This window comes from Megascapheus bottae, chromosome 18, assembly GCF_031878675.1.
Source record: "Megascapheus bottae isolate mThoBot1 chromosome 18, mThoBot2.hap1, whole genome shotgun sequence".
NCBI classification, from domain to species: Eukaryota; Metazoa; Chordata; class Mammalia; order Rodentia; family Geomyidae; genus Megascapheus; species Megascapheus bottae.
The window spans coordinates 15393352-15413044 of record NC_143526.1 but is presented as its reverse complement, the minus strand read 5'-3'; the positions used below and the strand labels follow the sequence as shown (position 1 = coordinate 15413044).

At 41.1% G+C, this 19693-nt stretch overlaps 1 protein-coding gene across 1 annotated transcript in view; it reads left to right on the top strand.

Annotated features, from left to right (window-relative positions):
* The window catches only part of Dtd1 (D-aminoacyl-tRNA deacylase 1), a 165763-nt gene extending 146357 nt beyond the window's left edge, over positions 1–19406 (top strand). The window contains exons 5-6 of the mRNA XM_090351936.1: positions 6298–6464; positions 14917–19406. Coding sequence (XP_090208062.1) covers positions 6298–6450 — 153 coding nt within the window. The 3' untranslated portion in view covers positions 6451–6464; positions 14917–19406. The remainder of the gene's footprint in view (positions 1–6297; positions 6465–14916) is intronic.
* Positions 19407–19693: the final 287 nt, after the last annotated feature.

Here is a 19693-nt window from a genome sequence, read left to right as displayed (position 1 = left end):
TCAGTGTGTGTAGGGGGGCAGGGTGAAGAAAGACAACTTTATCACTTCTCTGATAACCAAAAACCTGAGTCTCCCTTTCCTCTGAGGCTACTGCCTGGTCTGCTCTTGGACACAAAACCAGTTTTTCATCTACCAAGGTTTGCTATGAGCTACAGCTCACAAACCATGTCGGGTTTTCTTAGAGAAGGAGGATCTGGCTTCCTCCAGCACCAGTTTCCTGCCTGTCATGCTTCCTGGTTTGATATGCAACACGGCCACCTGCTTCTGTCCTGGGGCTTTGTGGTGGGTCTAATAGTAGCACCCTGATGTCTCTTATATACACAACAGACTCTTTAATTACTACCCGTGACACATCGTGTTCAGGACTTGTCCCCTCATATCCCTTCTCCCCTGGGCCTCTTGTTCTTTAGCCTTTCCAAGTCTTTGGTTTGGTTGTCCCTTGTCAGCCTACATGCCATTTCTTAAGCACTCTGCACTGCCTATTGCTTTCTGCCACTATGTGCCTGGCAGTGAGTCCCATGTCATTGACAGACGACAAGGGTCTGGGATTCTCCTAGGTCACTTGATATCAAGATTGAGATTCTAATAGTATCCTTAATATAGGTCAGTGTTCAGAACAGGGCCTATTTCATGCTAAGTATGAGTTGCCCATTTTTTCTGGTGGACAGTCAGCACTCGGGAATCAAAGAATCTTCTTGGTCCTTCTCTGGATCCTTGTTACGTATACTATGGTATGGCATGTAGCTAGTATCGAATTAATACCTTCTAAATGAAGTAAATAGATTTTGGGAAAGAGGTGTTTTGTGGTTTTCTGGGAAGGCTGTGGGGTTTGGCATCTAGAAGCCTTCAGTTTGGTCCATCTCAGTCAGGATTGCAAAAGCAAAAACAAGCCTCATAACCCCCATAAACATCTATTTTTCCATGTAGTCCAGTTTCATGTGTTAAGAGGTCTTAGCTACAAAAAATATCTAAATCACTTGAATGAGGCTCCAGCAGTAAAAATTACCTCCCCTAATAGGAAATCTGGATACATCTAGCTTAGCCCTGCTCTCAGAGGCTCTGTGTGTTTCCAAAGGAAAGTCCCCTGGAGTTGCCCTGTGCTAAAGCTCCTTGCCTTCAACCAGTGTGACTAAAGATAGGACTGAAGTTTTGTATATCAGGGAGGGAAACCTATTTCCAAAGAACTTCTGCAACTCTTTCATGTCTTGTGCATTGTGATTTATATCACATGCCATTTCACATGAAGGTCAAATGTTACCACCTTTGAAAGAGGAGTCTGCTGATGCCAACAGGGAGAGGGAAGGGCTGGAAGGTAATTATGGCTATGAAGCACATTGTGGAGTGGCTTCTCCTTGAGATGATGATGATGATGATGATACTGATGATACAACCACTACTGGATAGTAGAAACAAACAGTGCAAGTGCAAAGTAGAGGTCCTAGAAGGTAACTCGTATCTCCCCACTCCTAGTGACATACTTGTCCAGATATGGGGCTGACCTTCTCCATTATAGCCTGTTTCCACCATGCCCTTCTGAACTTAAACTTAATTTATTCATTTGTTACCTGCTTAGTCCCTCATGACATTTCAGTTTTCAGGCTCTGCAATAGAGCAATGTACCATCCATGTCCGACTATTTATTCTTTTTTGGTGGGGGGGGCAATCCCGGGACTTGAACTCAGGGCCTGGGCACTGTCCTTAGACACTTTTTTGCTCAAGATTAGTGTTCTGCTACTTGAGCCACAGCATCACTTCTGGCTTTTTCTGAGTATGTGGTACTGAGGAATCAAACCCAGGGCTTCATACATGCTAGGTAAGCACTCTACCACTAGGCTATGCGCCCAGCCAAACTAATTTATTCTTGAATCATGCAATTAGATCTCAAGCATCTTAATTAAAAAGAAAATCCCCTTATGTTCTTTGTAGTTTTAACTAGGGAATTGGCTTTTGATATTCCAATTTTCCTTTTTTTGGCCATCACTTTTATGAGAAGTGTAGGCTGACCTAGAGTATGGTCCTCCAGCTCCCAGAAAAGTCTCTGGGTCCACAGCTGCTTTTCGGAGGTTGGGATTCTTTTCAGCCTTCATTCAGAGAGCGGATAAGCTCTCCCCTGTAATATGGACACCGTCATTAGTAGACAAAAAAAGCAAGCCAAAACCTCACCAACGTACTGCACTTCACTGCAGATTATATCCTCACAGGTGCAGTCATTTATGTTCTCTTTGACACATGGTTCTTATTAAGTTGAAAACTATGAACTGTACCTGTGCCCACATAGAGTGTCAATTTCTTCTCTCTTCGTTTCTCACTCATTTCCTAAAACAGAAAAGATAAAAGAAAACCCAGCTGTTCCTTGAGATATAATTTCCACTTTCTGGCTCCATTGGATCCTCTGTTTTCTGAGAAAGGACTTAAATTTATTAGTTTGGTTCACAGTGTTCTCATAAGAAACTTTACTTGGTGGCCTGGAGCCATATGGAGTTGGGTTGTTTTACGATAAATAATGTAAGAAAATCAGCATTAGATCATTGGCAGAAATGTTGCTGTGTCTATTAAGGAATGATAGTATGTAATTTAGAAGCTTGGTTCATGGAAAGAGGGAAAGGGTTAAAGTGGAAGTTCCAATCTATGTTTCTGAAAGTTGCCAAGATGATGGCACTTTCTCCAGAGCTGAATCAGATGGGCACTTTCAAGAGCTGAGACGTCTTCTAGAAACCCACATTGCCTGAAACCATGCCCCACCCACTTCTCAGGACTTGATTTCAAGAGCATTCAAGAGCTGGAGGTGATAGCCAGGATCTCTAACAGGCTCTGGAAGAGATTGAGGTTTTGTTTGCTATTGTCAACAGTAATACTCATATTTACTGTATATTTTACCTCCAAAGAAGAGCATCTTACTTTTTGAAACAAAAATTGTCCTCCTTCAGCTTCTGAGAACATATTCATGATTGTATGTATGTTTCTATATACACATTCCAATAAATACACATATAGACAGTAATATAAACTTTTGGCAGCAGAAGGCACATTGCAGAGCACTGATTCTCAGATTTTAGACTTTATGAATCCAGAACAGAAACCCTCCCAAAAAAGAAAGAAAGACATTGAGGAGCATGATGGCTTATGTTTTTCTTAGTCCTTTTAAAGAAATTTAAATGATAGTAAATTACATATAAATTTTGCTATCTTAACCACTTTTTCATTGTGGAGTTCAGTAATGTTAGCATCACATTGTAAATTTTGGTAAGTTTTCAAGAGAAAGTGCGATAGAGAGACCTCATCTGTCCTTATTGTTTCCTGAAAGAAAGAAGACTTTAACATTAAGAAATAGCATTTGTAGGTGCAGAGATTCCTTCATCTATGGCAGAACAGCCCACAGAAAAATGTTTGTTCTACTTCAAAGAAAAATATAGCAAGGAACTCTGTGTAGGCAGAGTATAGTACTATATAGTATAGTGTATAGTACTATACACTAGTGTTCTATACACTAGTACTAGTGTATAGTACTATATATATATATATACATATATAATTGTTGTTTTTCATCTTTGCTATAGATCATTCCTACTTAAAGAGCTGGTCCATGAACTGTTCTTAGGCCCTTGTGAGACAAAAAGCTGTGTTAGGCCATGTGCCCATGACTCATGCCTGTAATCCTAAATACATTTTAAATTCTGAGAATTGAGGTTCCAAATTAGCTTGGGAAGACAGATTTCCAAGACATTTATTTCCAGTTAACCAGAAGAAAGATGCAGGTGGAGGCACAGCACAAGTGAGTGAAAAAAGCTGAGCCAGGTAGAGATGCCTGGAGTTCAAGCACAGTATTGAAATAATAAAAACAAAAAAAATTAAAAAATGCAAAAACTTTTGCTGGAATAAAGCCAGCTATTCTGGCACTGAGCCCACAGGTGGTACTTTCCATTAGGTGATTTTGTTGATGAGTAAAGCTGATTGAGATGCTGAAATAAACATCTCCATCAGTGGTCCAAGTGTCCTGGCCTTGGTCAGGAGCCTGGCACAAGGTCTGTTTTTTTCTTACAAAAGTAAAAGTTGACAATTGTGTTTGAAGCCTATGTATATTCATTTCATTCTCATTTTCCTCTCTTCTCAAGTTAACTGTGCATTGAAGTTGACAGAGACTTTCCAAGTCCATACCACCATTGCATAGCTCATAAGCAATGTATAGTGTTGGTTCTTGTAAAGAACTATATTGGATATAACTTTTTGAAGCTCATTTTTTTTTGTCAGTTGTGAGGCTTGACCTCTGGGCCTGGGCTCTGTCCCTGCATTCTTCAGCTCAAGGCTACTGCCCTACTCCTTGAGCCACAGTGCCACTTCCAGTTTTCTAGTGGTTAATTGGAGATAAGAGTCTCACAGACTTTAGTGCCTGGGCTGGCTTTGAACCAAGATCTCAGCCTCCTGAGTAGCTAGGATTAGAGGTGTGAGCCACCTCGCCCGGTGAAGCTCCAGGGGGCCAGCAGTGTAGCCTACTGGTAGCCTGCACAAAACCCTGGGTTTGAGTCCTTGGTACCACACACACAGAAAAAGTCATCAGTGGTGCTGTTGTCTTATTGGTAGACATTTGAGTTGTCTCTAGTTTTGTTTTTTTTCTAGTACAGATAACATGGCACTCTGCACAAGAGTGGAAATTTGTTTAGGGACATCATCTGAGAATAGAGTCTTTGGGTCAAAGGTACTATGACAACTTCATCACAAAATCTAATTATTCCCTAAGCAGCCTAACTGTTTACTATAGCTTTTAAGGTCAATGAAGAGTGAAAAAGATAACACCGTAAACTAGTCATTAATCACTTTGTGTTCTGGACCAAATTGAGAATCATTGATTGTTGATTGGTCTAAGATTTTTCTATAATAGAGCAGAGTCCTGGCAGATAGTGTGAGGAGACTATGGACATTGAGGAGAGGCTAATCCTTCCTTAAGTTTCCTTTATTTCATGTGATGGAGGCAATGTTTGCAGACAGTCTGTGAAGCAGATGGAGCTGGGTGTTGCTGTCTCTCAGGCTTTATTACTGATCCTTTTTGGGGGTCCAAGAAAATCCCGTGGACCAAAAATTGGCCAGTCTTCTTAGACAAACTTCTCAGTAGGCCGTTTTGGAATGGTTGTGTTATTGCTCAGAATGTGAGATGATTTAAGTTTCTTCCCACCGTCTAGTCTGTGGTTTCTTTGAACCTATTGGGGTGATAGCCAGGGAAGAAGTGAGCCCAGGTTCCATTGGGGTTAGAAGTTAGACTATGCCCCCAGCTGGTGTGTAGGAAGTCTGAGGAGGCTCCTGTGGCCAGCCACCATTAACCTGGGATGAGCCCACAACCTGGGCAAATTATTCTTCATTGTCAAGGAGCAAACTGATAACTGAGACAAGGTTCAGTATGCTTAATGTACCTTATTTCACAGTCTTCCCAGTTGTCTTAGTGAATAGTGCTTTGCATGCTTTAGAAAACTAAGTAGGAAGATAACATGGTAAGCAAAAGCTATACAGCGAGTAAAGAGAACTGTAATGGACTGAAATCAGCCCTTGCCACTTATAGAACACTGATCCTGTATGACACTAAATGAAAGGACCTCTAGGATATAGAAACAAAAGCCATATAATGAGTGATTGTTGTTCTTAATGTACTGTGTTATCTCTCATCTCTTTGGCTGTCCCTTGGTTATCTCATATTGTTACAATATTTTACCTTGTTATCTGATATATTGTATATATGCTTATTCAGTTAATTTGGTTACTTGAAATCTGACAGGGAAGAGGGGAAAACAAGATGGGGGATGGGGGTGAAGGGGAAATGGGGACCAAGACATGAGAAAGGAATCAATGTATGTGAAGTAATGCACCTTCCATCTGGCGAATGTAATGTAACCCTTCTATTAATTGTAATAAAAATATATGGGAAAAAAAAGAAAAAAAAGAATTTAGGTGTTGTGAGGTCTGTGTTTGGTATGTAATCAAGGTAGTTGAGTCACCCAGGCTTTCTCAATGGTTTCTACCTGGGAAGTAACTGATAATTCTGGAAAAGCAGGGCATGGTATGTGAGTGTATGTCTGTGTGTACACGGGCATGCACACGCACATGTTCTGGTCCTGGGGCTCTTGAATTCAGGCCTTTAACTTTTCCCCTCAAACTGGCGGTCTTCACTTGAGCCACAGCTCCACTTTTAGCTTTTCAGTGGTTAATTGAAGATAAGAGTCTCAAGGACTTCACAGATGTCAGCCTTCTACGCCATCAGTGCACAGAACTCAGTCTATTAAAATACTCTTTTTTTTCTTTTTCTTTAACCAGCTGTCAAAGCTCGAGAAGCAACAGCAGAGGAAAGAAAAGACCAGAGCCAAGGGGCCTTCTGAGTCAAGCAAAGAAAGAAACACTCCCCGAAAAGAAGACCGCAGTGCTAGCAGCGGGGCAGAGGGTGATGTGTCTTCTGAACGGGAGCCGTAAACACCAGAGCTCAGGTAAGATTTTCCCACCTGTACAACGTAACCCTCATGCATTCTGGGGGGAAAGGGGAAGCAGTAATAAATTGAGGCCAAAATGGCTGTTGAGGCTGCTGAGGCAAAATACGTTCTTTGGACAGATGTCCCTAGTGTCTTTAAATTTGCTACCTTAGTTTAAAGAGAAGCACTGCCAGATGAGATTGTGTTTCATTCACTGAGTGTAGAAGGGCGGGGCACACATAGGCTGGCATGTCTCTCATTGCATTGCTATCATGAACATATGTGGTGAAGACCCTCAATGTGTGTGATCCCACCATCTGACTCCCACATCAGCAGTCTTGCTCTCAGCCACTCCAGTGGAGGCTAAGATCCTCTGCAGCAGCCTCCTGTCATCATTTCCTGCCTTGGTCCTGCCATCATCTACTTCATCCTGCTGTATTCCTGCCAGATTCCTTTTCCTGAAACAATGCTTTAGATTTAGTTACAAGGCATATTATAGTTATGGTACCCTTGGGCATATGAGGATAACATCGATAGTCTCTTGAGTATATAGGTTTGGAGCTGAGAGAAATAGATTTAGGCACACATTTTAGTACCATCATCTCATACACTGGTCTGGTTAGATCAACAGGTTCTTTCGCTTCTGAAAGGGAGTAGAGGTTAGAAGTCCATGAGATAACCTTTAGGATGAACGTGTCCAGGTATTGAAGTATGCTAGAAATAACAGAGTACATTGGTACTCACTCAGATAAATGAACAGAGAATGAACAAACTAATAATGATGAGGTTATTGGTTCACTAATAGTTTTGGAAGGCTGGCTAGTGAATCCTCACGTTCTGCTTTTACCCTAGTCATTATTTTTTACCACAGTAACTATGAAAGGACTGTTCTTATCTCATGCACTCATATGAAGTATGAATCAGAGAAAAGCCATGTCACACTATATCTCATAAGTCACAGCCACAAGCCCACTATTAAGTTATCATGATGCTCAAGCTTAAAGCTTCTGATTATTATTCATGAGAAACCCTGGGTTAAAGTTAGGGATATAGCATTGGTGTCTGTGAAAATTCAGTAACATTGTATGATATTTCTATCACAGAAAACTTCTATTTTCACACCTTCTAAGACTTGATGATGATCTTTTTCCTGCCAGTGGTCAATTCTGTCATCACAAACATTGCTGGTAATACTGACTTATAACCTGTCACAGAAATTCTAAATTCAAGCCAGGTGCTGGTGGCTCATACCTGTAATCCTAGCTATTCAAGAGATTGAGATATGAGGACTGCAGTTCAAAGCCAGCTAGGCAAAAAAGTCCCCGTGAGACTTATATCTCCAATTAACCATTCAAAAAACAAAAGTGGAGTTATGGCTGAAAGTGGTAGAGCATTAGCCTTGGGCAAAAAAGCTCAGAGACAGCTCCCAGGACCAAGTTCACACCCCACAACTGCTCCCCCCACTCCCCAATCCTAAATCCAGAAGGGTAAATGGTACCGCATAAGGAAAGACATGGAAAGTGTCTTTAAGTTTTCCTTATGTCAAATGAAGTTATGCAAATGAAGTGAATTAGCAGTATTCCCATCCTGTTGCTTTCTGCTTCCCTGAGGTTTCTTTTCTTGAGGAAGAGAGTCAAACTTGCCTCCTTCAGCAGCTGTGCTATGATAGCAGGCAAGTGGCAGTCACAGTGCCAGGGATAAGTTCAGGAGCCTGCACCGGAAGGGTGTGCTGACCTGAAACCCAAGGTTTCTGTGCAGCTCCTACTGGGGTGTAGGTTGGAGAGATGTGTTCCACCTATGCCTCTCCCCGAAGGAAAGGTGCAGGGAGTGACATCTGTTAGGCTTAGTGAGGACAGTGAACTCTTAACTTGGTTCAACAGCAGACACCAATTAGGACCCTCCATTGTTTGCTTCTTGGGCTGAGGGCAGCTATCAGCCTTCATTCTTTTATACTTTCTTGATCCCACTGAAGTACAAGACTGTGTCTTTCCACAGTTTTTCTGATAAAAATATAGTCTTTCCTATTGTGGATCAGAGCTTTAGAAACAAGTTTAAAACAAACTTTCAGACTTCATGATGAACTCAATACATAGAAGAGGGGTAAAAACAAATTTTCATTGTCTAATGATAAATCCAGCCTTGAATATACATGTGTGTGCACATATGTGTCACATGTAGTACTCAAAATGTGCCTTGGAGCTTTGAGTTTTCAAAGCAACTTAATTCTAATTCTAGCAGATTCCTTTCTAGATAATATTATTAACCTGCTAAACAATTTTACAAATATGGGCTTTGAACTTAGGGCCTTGGCACTGTCCTTGGGCTTTCTCAAGGCTAACACTCTACCACTTGAGCCACAGCACCATTTCTGGCCTTTTCTGTGTATATGGTACCAAGGAATTGAACCCAGGGCTTCATGCGTGCTAGACAAGCACTATACCACCAGGCCATGCTCCCGACTAATTTTTTTCTTTTTAAAAAAATTTTAGTGGGGCAGGGTGGCTCATGCCTGTAATCCTAGATACTCAGGAAGCTGAGATCTGAGGATCAAGGTTCAAAGCCAGCCCAGGCACAAAAGGGCCTGAGACTTTTACCTTCAATTTACCTCTAGAAAACAGGAAGTGTGGCTTGACTCAAGGGTTGGGTGGTAGCCTTGAGCTGAAGAGCTCAGAGACAACGCTCAGGCCCAGAGTTCCCACAACCCACACAAACAAAAAATTATTGTCAGGGTAATGTGTGGAGGGGTAAAGTTACATTCATAAGGTAGTGAGTACATTATTTCTTGAACATTGTTATCTCTTCTCATACTTTTCTCCCACTTCCCCTCGCCCGCCCTCTCCTAAGTTGTAAAGTTTTTTCCAACATATTATCTTGTAAATATCGCTGTTAATATTGGTTTATCCTTTGTCCTTTGTCTCATCATCTTGTTTTTCCTTTTTCTTCCCTAATTCAAATAAACAAATGTATATACAAAACACCAGGTGCCAAAGTCAAGTTACAATAACAACAGAGGATAAACCACAAAGGAAAAAGGAACAAAAAAGAAAAGAAATAATGTCACATAGTATATTAAAAACACCAACCATGAAGATAAACCTCTTGTTTCCATATCTTGGAGTTTATTTTGCTTAACTGTAGCTAACCAGTGCTTCAAAATTTTTAATCTACTGTAGACTATCAAATTTTATTACTTTTAAAAGTCAGTGCAGGGCTAGGAATATGGCTTAGTGGTAGAGTGCTTGCCTGGCATTCATGAAGTCTTAGATTCAATTCCTTAGTACTACACAAAAAGAAAAGGCCTGAGGTGGCATTGTAGCTCAAGTGGTAGAGCCTAAAGTCAGGACAAAAAGCAATTTGGAGATTTTCATTTGCTTTAGGTTTTGCCTCAAAATAATTCTTAGAGGCTATACCATGAAAACCAGTATAGTGTGGTAACTGGAAGGCTGAGGGTTAGCATTGCTATTTATGTTTAAAAAGAAAACCAACAACAACCAACAACAACAAACAAACAAAAGCCCCCAAACAACAAAAGGAAAACACCTGATGGCTGTGTAATTAGAGGAAGAGATTGTAACTGTGAGTTACAAAAAATCTGGGAGACATGTCTATAATGTCTATAGAGAGAATATTAGTACAGGGAAAGAAGGCAAGAGATGGTAGAACGTATTATTCTCCAGAATCTCCTAGATTTAGGAGTGGCACAGATTGGGTAGCATTAATGATACTGCTAGAAGCCACCCAAAAAAGTAGTAGCCAAGAAAGTGAATGCACCAGGTGCTGTGGCTCACACCTGTAATCCTGACTATTGAGGAGGCTGAGATCTGAGGATCGAGGTTCAAAGCCAACCCCGGCATTAGAGTCCGTGAGACCCTTATCTCCAGTTAACCACTAGAAAAGTGAAAGTGGCACTGTGACTCCAGAGGTAGGGTGGCAGTCTTGAGCTGAAGAGCTTAGGCACAGCGCCTAAGCCCAGAGTTCAAGCCCCACAACTGAAAAAAAAAAAGAAAAAAGGAAAGGAAGTGAATGCAGGGGAGCGGGGAATCAGACCCAGGGGAAAGTGCTTGGGAAAGAGTTGGCAGAGGTTATGTTACGCACCTTCTGTGCAAGTCAGATTCATTGAAGTCACACCATCATTATGGGCTAGGAAGGGGAGAAGGAGAAGGCAAGGAATGAAGAGGGGTGGTGTAGTTAAACCCCTGCCTGGTAGCAGGGGGAGCCATGGGAAGGAACAAGAGGGAAGACGGAGGGGAAACAAGAGGCATGCTCTTGTTTTTGAAAAGAAGGAGCAGCAAGACATGGTTTAGGCTCAGGTTCAGGGGTGTGCTGACTACAGTCCTGCTTCTCAGCATGGTCATTTTCCCTGGTACAAAGGTGTACCTGGGTCTGTTGCGCTGATGGTGGGTTCTGAGCAGAAAAGGATCATGCCTCAGAAGCTGTGAGGAGCAGCTTCAGCAGAATGTTGGGATCATGAACTAGGAACTTTACGGTAGTAGCAGTCAGCCCCAGTTAGTTCCATAACTTCCTTCTGGGTTTCTGGGTATGATTTGCAGGGGCCTGTGATGCTAGTGGAGGAGCTGGGGAAGCTAGGTCAGACTAAATGGAAGGAAGGTGAAGAGTGTGGAGGCACTTGCCCCCTCACGTGGCCCATCTCCTCTCAGTGGGGTTACTAGTGCAGGTAGGTAGCCATACCAGCCACCAGACCACAAAGACTGCTGAGGACCCAGAGAGTGCTATTGACACCAAGGGAGGCACAGCTTCCCCATGCAGGATCTCCTTTGATGCTGTTTGGTGGCTGGTAGCTGGTGAGCAAGTTTAGATTTGTCACCCACTTGTGTAGTACTGACTGGGCTTTGGAAAGCCTTCATTTATTGATAATTTAACATAGTCATCTACTTGTAGTTATTCAAATCACAGTACACAGAGATAGAGCCTGGCATGGGATGCTGCTGTCTGGCCATGAGCAGATGCCAGGACTTAGAGGAGTCTTTCTGATCCTGCCTACTGGAACCTTCTGTAACACCCAGTCAGCCAGGGATAGGGAGGAAGTCTGCTAACATTCTGGGTTTGAAGAGTCTAAAGGAAGTGGGACTAAATGACAGCTGGCACAATATACATTTAGGACTTTTGTTGCCCCCTCCACATTGCAATTTGCCATCGCATTAGACTGCACAATCACCCCCAAATATTCAGTTATCCATAAGAGCTAAATTAAGCATGACAGACAAGAAGTGACCTTTCATCTGCTTTGCTCCACAGGAAAACAGTAACTCTGCTACCACCCACTCGCACATACAAAGGAGTAGCCATTTTCATTTGCTTTTCTTTATAAACGGAAAGAGCCCTGGAGAGCTTCACAGGCCCCAAGGGGAGCAGCTTTGCTTTTCCACAGTGATGCAAGGGAGAAAGAAAGGCAAAAGAATATAGAATGAGAAAGGCATGATCTTGGGTGTATTTTTCTTTCAAAATGAATTAAAACCTCTCAAACTTCATAGGACATTCCCAGGGCATCAACATTTCTCTATTATGGTGTAAACATTTTTTTCTCACTTTATCAAATGGACATAAAACTGCTAAAATTAACTTCTAGCCTATCTTCTGTCTTGTTCCTTCAGACCACTCACCTTGCTAGGAGGATTCAAGATTTTCTGTAAGGCTGCAATTCAGTTTTTTCCTCCTGCTGACCACCACTAAGGCACTAGGACAATCTCTCCTGAAAGACATTTCCTCTGCTTTCCATCCTGCAGACTGCAGGTTCATTTGAGTATTTACTTAACTGCTGTAATTAGGGTATGGGAGAAGCTTGCTCCAGACCAGTACCCCACATTTCTGTCCTCAAAATGTCAATACGGTGGAAGTCAAACAATGGAAGTGTTTTGGAAACTGCCATCTGTTTGCTTTTTCAGCTTGACCTTTGTCTGAATAATAAGATGTGTCCTGGAGGAGCACATTTCTTCCTAATGAGCTAGAGTAGTTGAGTGTGTGTGTGTGTGTGTGTGTGTGTGTGTGTGTGCCCTGTGAAAAGGGCACTTGATCGCTTTTTACTGTCTTCCTTCTGTATATTGTTCAATCTCTTTGATTCCCTGTGTCAATATCCTGGCCACTTCCCCAAGTCCATGTGCAGGTATTTTATGATGTAAAACTAGCTGTGCCTCTAATGTTTTCTTTTCTTTTTTTTTAATAAGCTTAAAACAGTTAAAAAAATAGGTTGTCCAGAGTTTACAGTACCCATTTTAAACTACTAAGTCCATAAACGTTAAACTGTGCCACGGTCAACCCTGGTGCAAGTGCTTAGTGCCAGCTCCTTCCCAGCTCTTCCACTTGCCCCTGCAGCATCGCTGCCACGGATTTCACAGTCCCCATTCTACCACCACCCAATACATCACTTTCTACATTTAGATATTTTATTCCACTCTACTCTTTTTTTTCTATGTAATTGCTTTTAAAGTAGAATTTTATTTTGAAATCTTGTAATTGTACATACTTGTGGGGTACATTATGACATTTCAGCACACATGGTTGGGAACATTTCAAATCCTCTCTTCCTGATACTTTGAAATATTCAGTTACTACTTGCCTATTATAGTTATCCTATCCTGCTATAGCACATCCTACCCAATGACACTGCTGTACTTGTTAACCTTTCATTTCTCCCTTCTCCATGTCCTTCCCAGGCATAAACAATTCTGTTCACATATCTTTGTTTGTTCGTTTGTTGCCAGTCCTGGCTTGAACTCAGGGTCTGAGGACTGTCCTTGTGCTTTCTCAAGGCTAGAGTTCTACCATTTGAGCCACAGCACTACTTCCGGCCTTTTCTATGTATGTGGTACCAAGGAATCAAACCCAGGTATAATGTGTCTTCAAAAAGATACTCTGTAAGTAGAGCATACTCAGTTTTAAAAGGCAGCAGGTGAAAGGTGAGCTGTGTTTCCACAGGCATCTACACCTTCTCATTCAGGCCATCACTTCACCATTGCCCAAGCAGTCTCTATTCCAAGTGTGTCTTACTTTACTATCTTCCCTTTTCTCTTTTAACTAGCATATTTTTAATATTTGAAGGAGTTTCACTGTAATATTTCCACACAGCTATATAAGGTACCTTGATCAAACTCATCTCCTGTATTACTCTTTCTTATTTATTTATTGCCAGTCCTGGCACCTGAACTCAGGGCCTGGGCACTGTCCTTGGGCTTTCGCAAGGCTAGTGCTCTGCCACGGGAGCCATAGCCCCACTTCCAGCTTTTTTCTATGTATGTGGTACCAGGGAATTGAACCCGGGTCTTCGTGATGCTAGGCAAGCACTCTACCACTAGACCAAACTCCTGGCCCATTAGTCTTTCTTATTAAACAATTTTACTGGGTTTTGTTTTTCTGTATTTGTATATCCATGTGAAATGCTTCAATTATCTTCACTCTCTTTACCCTCTCCCAGCAAACTCTCATTTCCTGTTGATTCTCCAAACAGTTCTCTATCCCATTTTACACTCATGTGATTCACTTTTTTGTTGCTTTAAATTCCACACATGAGAGAAATATGCAATATTTTTTTCGAGACAGTCTTGCTATATAACCCAAACTGATCAGGTACAGTCCTCATGCCTCAACTTCCTAAATTCTGGAATTACAGGTGTACACCACCAGGCCTTCCCCTCTCCCCCAGGTTCAGGGGCTTGAGCTTGGGGCCTGAGCACTGTCCTTGGGCTTTCTCAAGGCTAGAGCTCTACCACTTGAGCCAAAGCACCATTCCTGGCTTTTTCTATGTATGTGGTACTGAGGAATCCACCTGGGTCTTCGTGCTTGCTAGGCAGCAAGCTAGGCCAAATTCCTGGTCCCCCTGGCCTGTTTTTTTAAATGTCAATAAAGTCTATGCTGATGCTTGATTTTTCTTATTGATATTTTGCATCATATCCTGTGTCTTGCTAAGTTTCACCAGGGATTTATCCATTTTATTGATGGTTTCATTTATTTTTCTTTATCTTTAAAATTTCACTGGTTTCTGCCTCCTTTTGGATCTACTCTATATTCATTTAGTTTTTTTAAAGGCAGAAACTCAGAGTCTTGATTCAGCAGCTTTTTCTTTTCTGATTGTAAGTGCTGCATGCTATGATTCTCCCCCTAAGCACTACCTCAGGTGAGTATTATAAAATTTTATATGCTGTATTTTCATTTTCATTTACTTCAAATTCACTTACAAGTGTGGTTAGATTTTTGGTTTGTTGTCTTTTTGAGCTTGAGAATGGAGTTATAATCAGTTAAAGACTCTGATGAGAAGGTAATTATTTTATACATAGCAACATGGCAGATTTTTTTCACAGTGGAGTAAAACACTGTCATACTAGGCTGACATTTTTTGTATGAACTTGAAAGAATGTGTTCATCTACTTTTTAGTGCTTCCATGCCTATGTTGATAAAATTTGAGAGCAATTTTTAAGAGTCCTTATTAGTAATATATCTTCTCTTTGTTCTTTTTAGTGTATTACCATTGAGCAGAGCTGGATCCTGAAAATGTAAGATGTTAAGCACCATCACTGGTTTAAGAATTTGGGACTGAAACGTGAAAAGGAAGACAGAACTAAGAATTAGAAAACGGAGTAGCTGCAGGAAAACTCCCAAGGACACCTACCCTTTCTGTAGTTGCTGAGGGGGGAGGGGATGCTGTAGTGGCCGGGGTATACAGGCAGAGGACACACAGCTTTGTCTCCTCTAAAGAAAGGCTTCAGTGCTTTTCATCAGGTCTTGGGCTTTTTTTTTGGAACAGGCTGGCCCAACGTCATTTGGCATCAATTACACTAGATGTGCTCTGTGTGTCCTAACACATCCTTGCTCTCCATGTTCCTTCCAACACTGGCTTATAAAACAGGGGCCTGTATTAGGATGTGAAAATAATTACCGCAGCAGTGAATTGTGTGAGACTTTGCATCTTGTAAAATTTCTCTTTTTTCTAAAAATAAATAATAATAAAACTGCAAATCTCAACAAACCACTTTATTACCAAACAAATTCTGTGTATCTACTTAAAGATAACTTTAGAAATGGAATGTGTCTGACCCCACACTGTGTATATCCATACTTCTTTTCAACAACTATTTTTTTTTAAGTGGCCCACACAGGCTTCTGGTTCTAGGATGAGTCCATCTGTAGTAATTTGTGATTGATGACATTGTACTTGGAAATGAGAGGGCAGGAAACAGGAGTGTGGAGGGGAAGCGAATCCAACTCCAGAAACGCCAGATTGTTTTGACCAAGTATAGTTGCTAGTGTAGAGGAGAAAAAAGCCAGCTATGTTGTCCATCGGATACTCTTTCCCAGGAGCTGTGTAACTATTTACATACCTTTGGTCCAAGTCATTCTACCAAGAGGTACTTGAAAAAAGAGTCATTTCTGCCAAAGCAGTTTCTAGATAAGTTTTATTCTTTTAGTGGCATATCCATAGTCATTGTTTGTTTTTCTTTGGGTGGGGGCAAACTTGGGGCTTGAACTCAGGGCCTGCGTGCTGTCCCTGAGATTTTTGGCTCAAGGTTAGTGCTCTACCACTTGGAGCCACAGCACGACTTCTGTTTTTCTGGTAGTTAATTGAAGAATTTCATGGCCTTTCCTGCCTGGGCTGGCTTCAAACTGGAATCCTCAGATATCAGCCTCTTGATCAGCTAGGATTATAGGCATGAGCCACTGGCACCAACTCCCAGTAGTTACTTTTGACACTATGAAATATTGAGTTACATATGTACATATATGTGTGTACATATTTCTGTGTGTTTATGTACATAGTCATACTTTCTTGAAATATTTCTTGCCTAAGTATAGATAGACATCCTTAGTTGATATTTTAGTAGTGCTGATCCTCTGTCTACCCATGATCTTTATACAAACATCTGAAGCCCTCCAGTCTGACCTTGTTGTCTGCTACAAATGAGAACATGTTGGAAAGTGTGAAAAAAATTCAGTGACATCTTCAGTGCACATTTAAGTACTTGGAATACAGAGTTAGAAAGGATTTGCCAAATTGCTTTGTTCTGGACATTTAACACAATTCATGATAGTTTAGCCTCCAGATCTGGAAACATTGCATTCTGGTGGTGAACTCTTCTAGTTCTGTGGGCAGTGAGGCCTACAAAGCTAACATGTTTAAGTTACCAAAGTAGATTGTAAGAGTGAATTCAAGCTCACTTTCAAGGTACTTAAGCTGTATTTCTCTAAGCCATTGGGTTTGAGCTTACTGAACATATCTATTATATGTTTTTCTGCCACAGCATCTTGATACCAATTAATGCTTATTGAACAGCGGCAGCCTGTTCTTATAGTCTGGGGTGATGGGATTACATAGTAATAGTAATAAAGTTAATGTGCTGAATGTTTGGATAGCGGTAAGATGATAAAGGCTTTCATTGCCCATAGCTCCATTCTTGGATCTTGTTTTAAAGGGGAAGCTAACTGAAAAGTGAGCAGCAGTGTTGCAACAAAGTAGTTGAAGGAAGAATATTTCTTAATATTTAAAAGATGTAGGGGAGAGAGTCATAAATAAAATAGGAACAATGGACATAATTAGCTGCATTAACATGGATACTGGCTTTCTCACGCATACTTTCCAAGTGGACGGTGATATTGGGAAGGTTGGCCATTTGATCAGGAGGTCTAAGTCTGCTTAAGTGAGGGGAGATCATTTAGTCTAATTAGTTTAAAAGTCTTTCACACTATGCAGGAAACATGAAGAGTGTCAGAAAGTTCTCACTATTTTTGTTGCATTGAAGAAAGCATTTCCATTATCCTGAAGATCACTTCAATAAAAGGGCCAGTGTACACACCCATCACCAGCTCAAGGAAGTAGAGAAACAGTGAAAATCTAGAACTAAGCCCAGAACACCACAGTGCCATCAAAAACAAAAGATTAAGTTCCTTTTGAAGGTCATTTCCAATTGTGATTGTAGAGATAATAGCTGAAGTTAATTTTGAGTACAGTCGGCTTGCAGATTATAAAACTCAGTCTTTATATCCTCCTAACTTCCCAGACTCCTGCTTTCTGCTTATTTATAAAGTTTGCTGTTTAGTGTCCATTAAAACATCATTTGAATGAGGATGGAAGAAGAGAATCGTACCATGTATGGCATTTCTGAGAAGCCTTGGCAAATCTTGGGCTCAGTACTTTAAACAAAGCACTGTGCCCTCAGTGCTGGGAAGCAGGATCCGTTTAATCCTGCCTTTTGTGGTTTACTTTATAGGAGTCCTTGCAAGCTCTTGTGGCTACACAAAACATAGACCAAATAAAGGCATCTTCTGGGCTTGGATGCTCTGCAGTATCACCTCATGGTTGGTGGTACTAAGGAGAGCATTTAAAAAAAAAAAAAAACCAAGCTGTATCCTGACTATGGATAGGTGAAGATAGAACATAGAAACCTTGGTATTGCATTGACTTGATCATAAGGAACAAACAGCTCTACACACACCCCATTTCCTCTGACCTGCTGTCATTTTGCTAATTCTAAAACCAGAGGAATGATCTTTCTGTCACTAATTTGTCATTTTCTGCCCCTTTTCAGCCAGGCACATTCAGAACTCATTTTCATTTCACTGCTTATTTAAATCCTTTAAAAATAGAGTTAAAGAGCCAGGCTCATACCTGTAACCCTAGTTACTCAGGGGGCTGAAATACGAGGCTCAGTGTTCAAAGCCAGCCTGGACAGGAAAAATCTGTGAGACTCTGACCTCTAATTGACCACCAAAAAAGGCTGAAAGTAGAGACTGTGGCTAAGTGGTAGAGTATCGGCTATGAGTGAAAAAATGTAAAGAACAATGTCCAGACCCTGAGTTCAAGTATAGTAGTAGCATACAAAAAGTAGAGTTAAAGAATCTCCTTTGAAAAAAACATGAAGTAATATTGTAAAAAATCCTTCCCCTAATTATATTAGGAGAGGAGAGGAGTCAGTCTTCTGTTGGCAGTGCATTCTCTCCTAGGGTTCAGAGAGCAGTGTGTTCAGTATTTGGAACTTCTGGAAAATCTGCCTTAAATAGCTGTTGTGAAATTACCTGTTTGTGGTGGCATTTTAGATTTATTAACTAGTTTTTCAGTCTTCCTGAGAGTGGTTGAGCTAGAATCTCAGTCATTTAAGCAGGAAGTATACTGTCAAGGGAGTTGCAGCTAACAACCCTGCAGAGGAGGTAGTCTTGGAGCCAGGCTTAGTTCTGAGAATGAGCTTATTTGGGTGGGGAGGGTTGTTCAGAGTATGTAGGCAGAAGTAAGGTTAACCAGAAGACTCCAGTAGATATTGGAGTAGGATGAAATGGCAGGTCCTGTTGCCTCAAAGTGTGAGAGAAGGAGCACTTAGACAGCTTCCAGCAGGTTAGTAGAACTGAATTTGAGGAGAGAGGAGACATGTGAGGACAGGAACAGAAGACCTCAAGAGATGAGCAGGGATTAGACTGTGGAGATCTAGCAAGTCACAGTATACTATTAGCTTCAACATGACCCCTTCCTTATCCTCCCCAGGCTGATTTGTTCTAGTTCTTCAACAGTTTCTTGTAGAAGTGTGACTCTTGAAAACTGCCAATGTGACATGACCAAGGCTTTTAATAGAGATATCAGTTTCATGGTCTCAAGTAATCAAGAATTGATACTGATTTAGTTTGAAACCTTGCTATGAGATGACCTTGGGACAATTTTTGGGACATGTATTGTCTCTGAGATAACATTGCCTCACTTGTCAAATGGAGGCAGAACTTTTTTGTCATTTGGACTGTTGGTTGTAAGTTTAAAGGAGAGAATGCTGACTCAACAAAGTACCTCACACAGGTGCTGATTCAGTTCATGTTCCTTCAACAGGTATGTGCCCAGTATGACTGATCTATTTGTAAGTCCCTTCCTGTGGTTAGCTTACATTTAGCCTGCGGATTTACTGTTGATTTCATATAACCATTGTCTTCTGTCAGAAAAGGATCAAATAAAAAACTTCATATTTCTATTGGGTTTAGACTGTGGTCTGGTCTTTGAACTATTTCTAATGTCACATTGACTCTTCCTCCCAGCTTTGTGCTCTTTAGGCATGTTTTCCCTATCTAAGACTTGCTTACACACAATGCACTGGATGAAGTTGGTACTGTAACAAAATTGCCTTTCAAGTCAGTAGATGCATTGTTTACTTTCTCCATCAACCTACCTATCTCCTTCCCATGCTTCCTATATTTGCTGAAATCAAGCCATCTTACAGTCACAGTAGTTTGGTGATTTTTATCCAATTATTCTGTTGAAAAATACTAG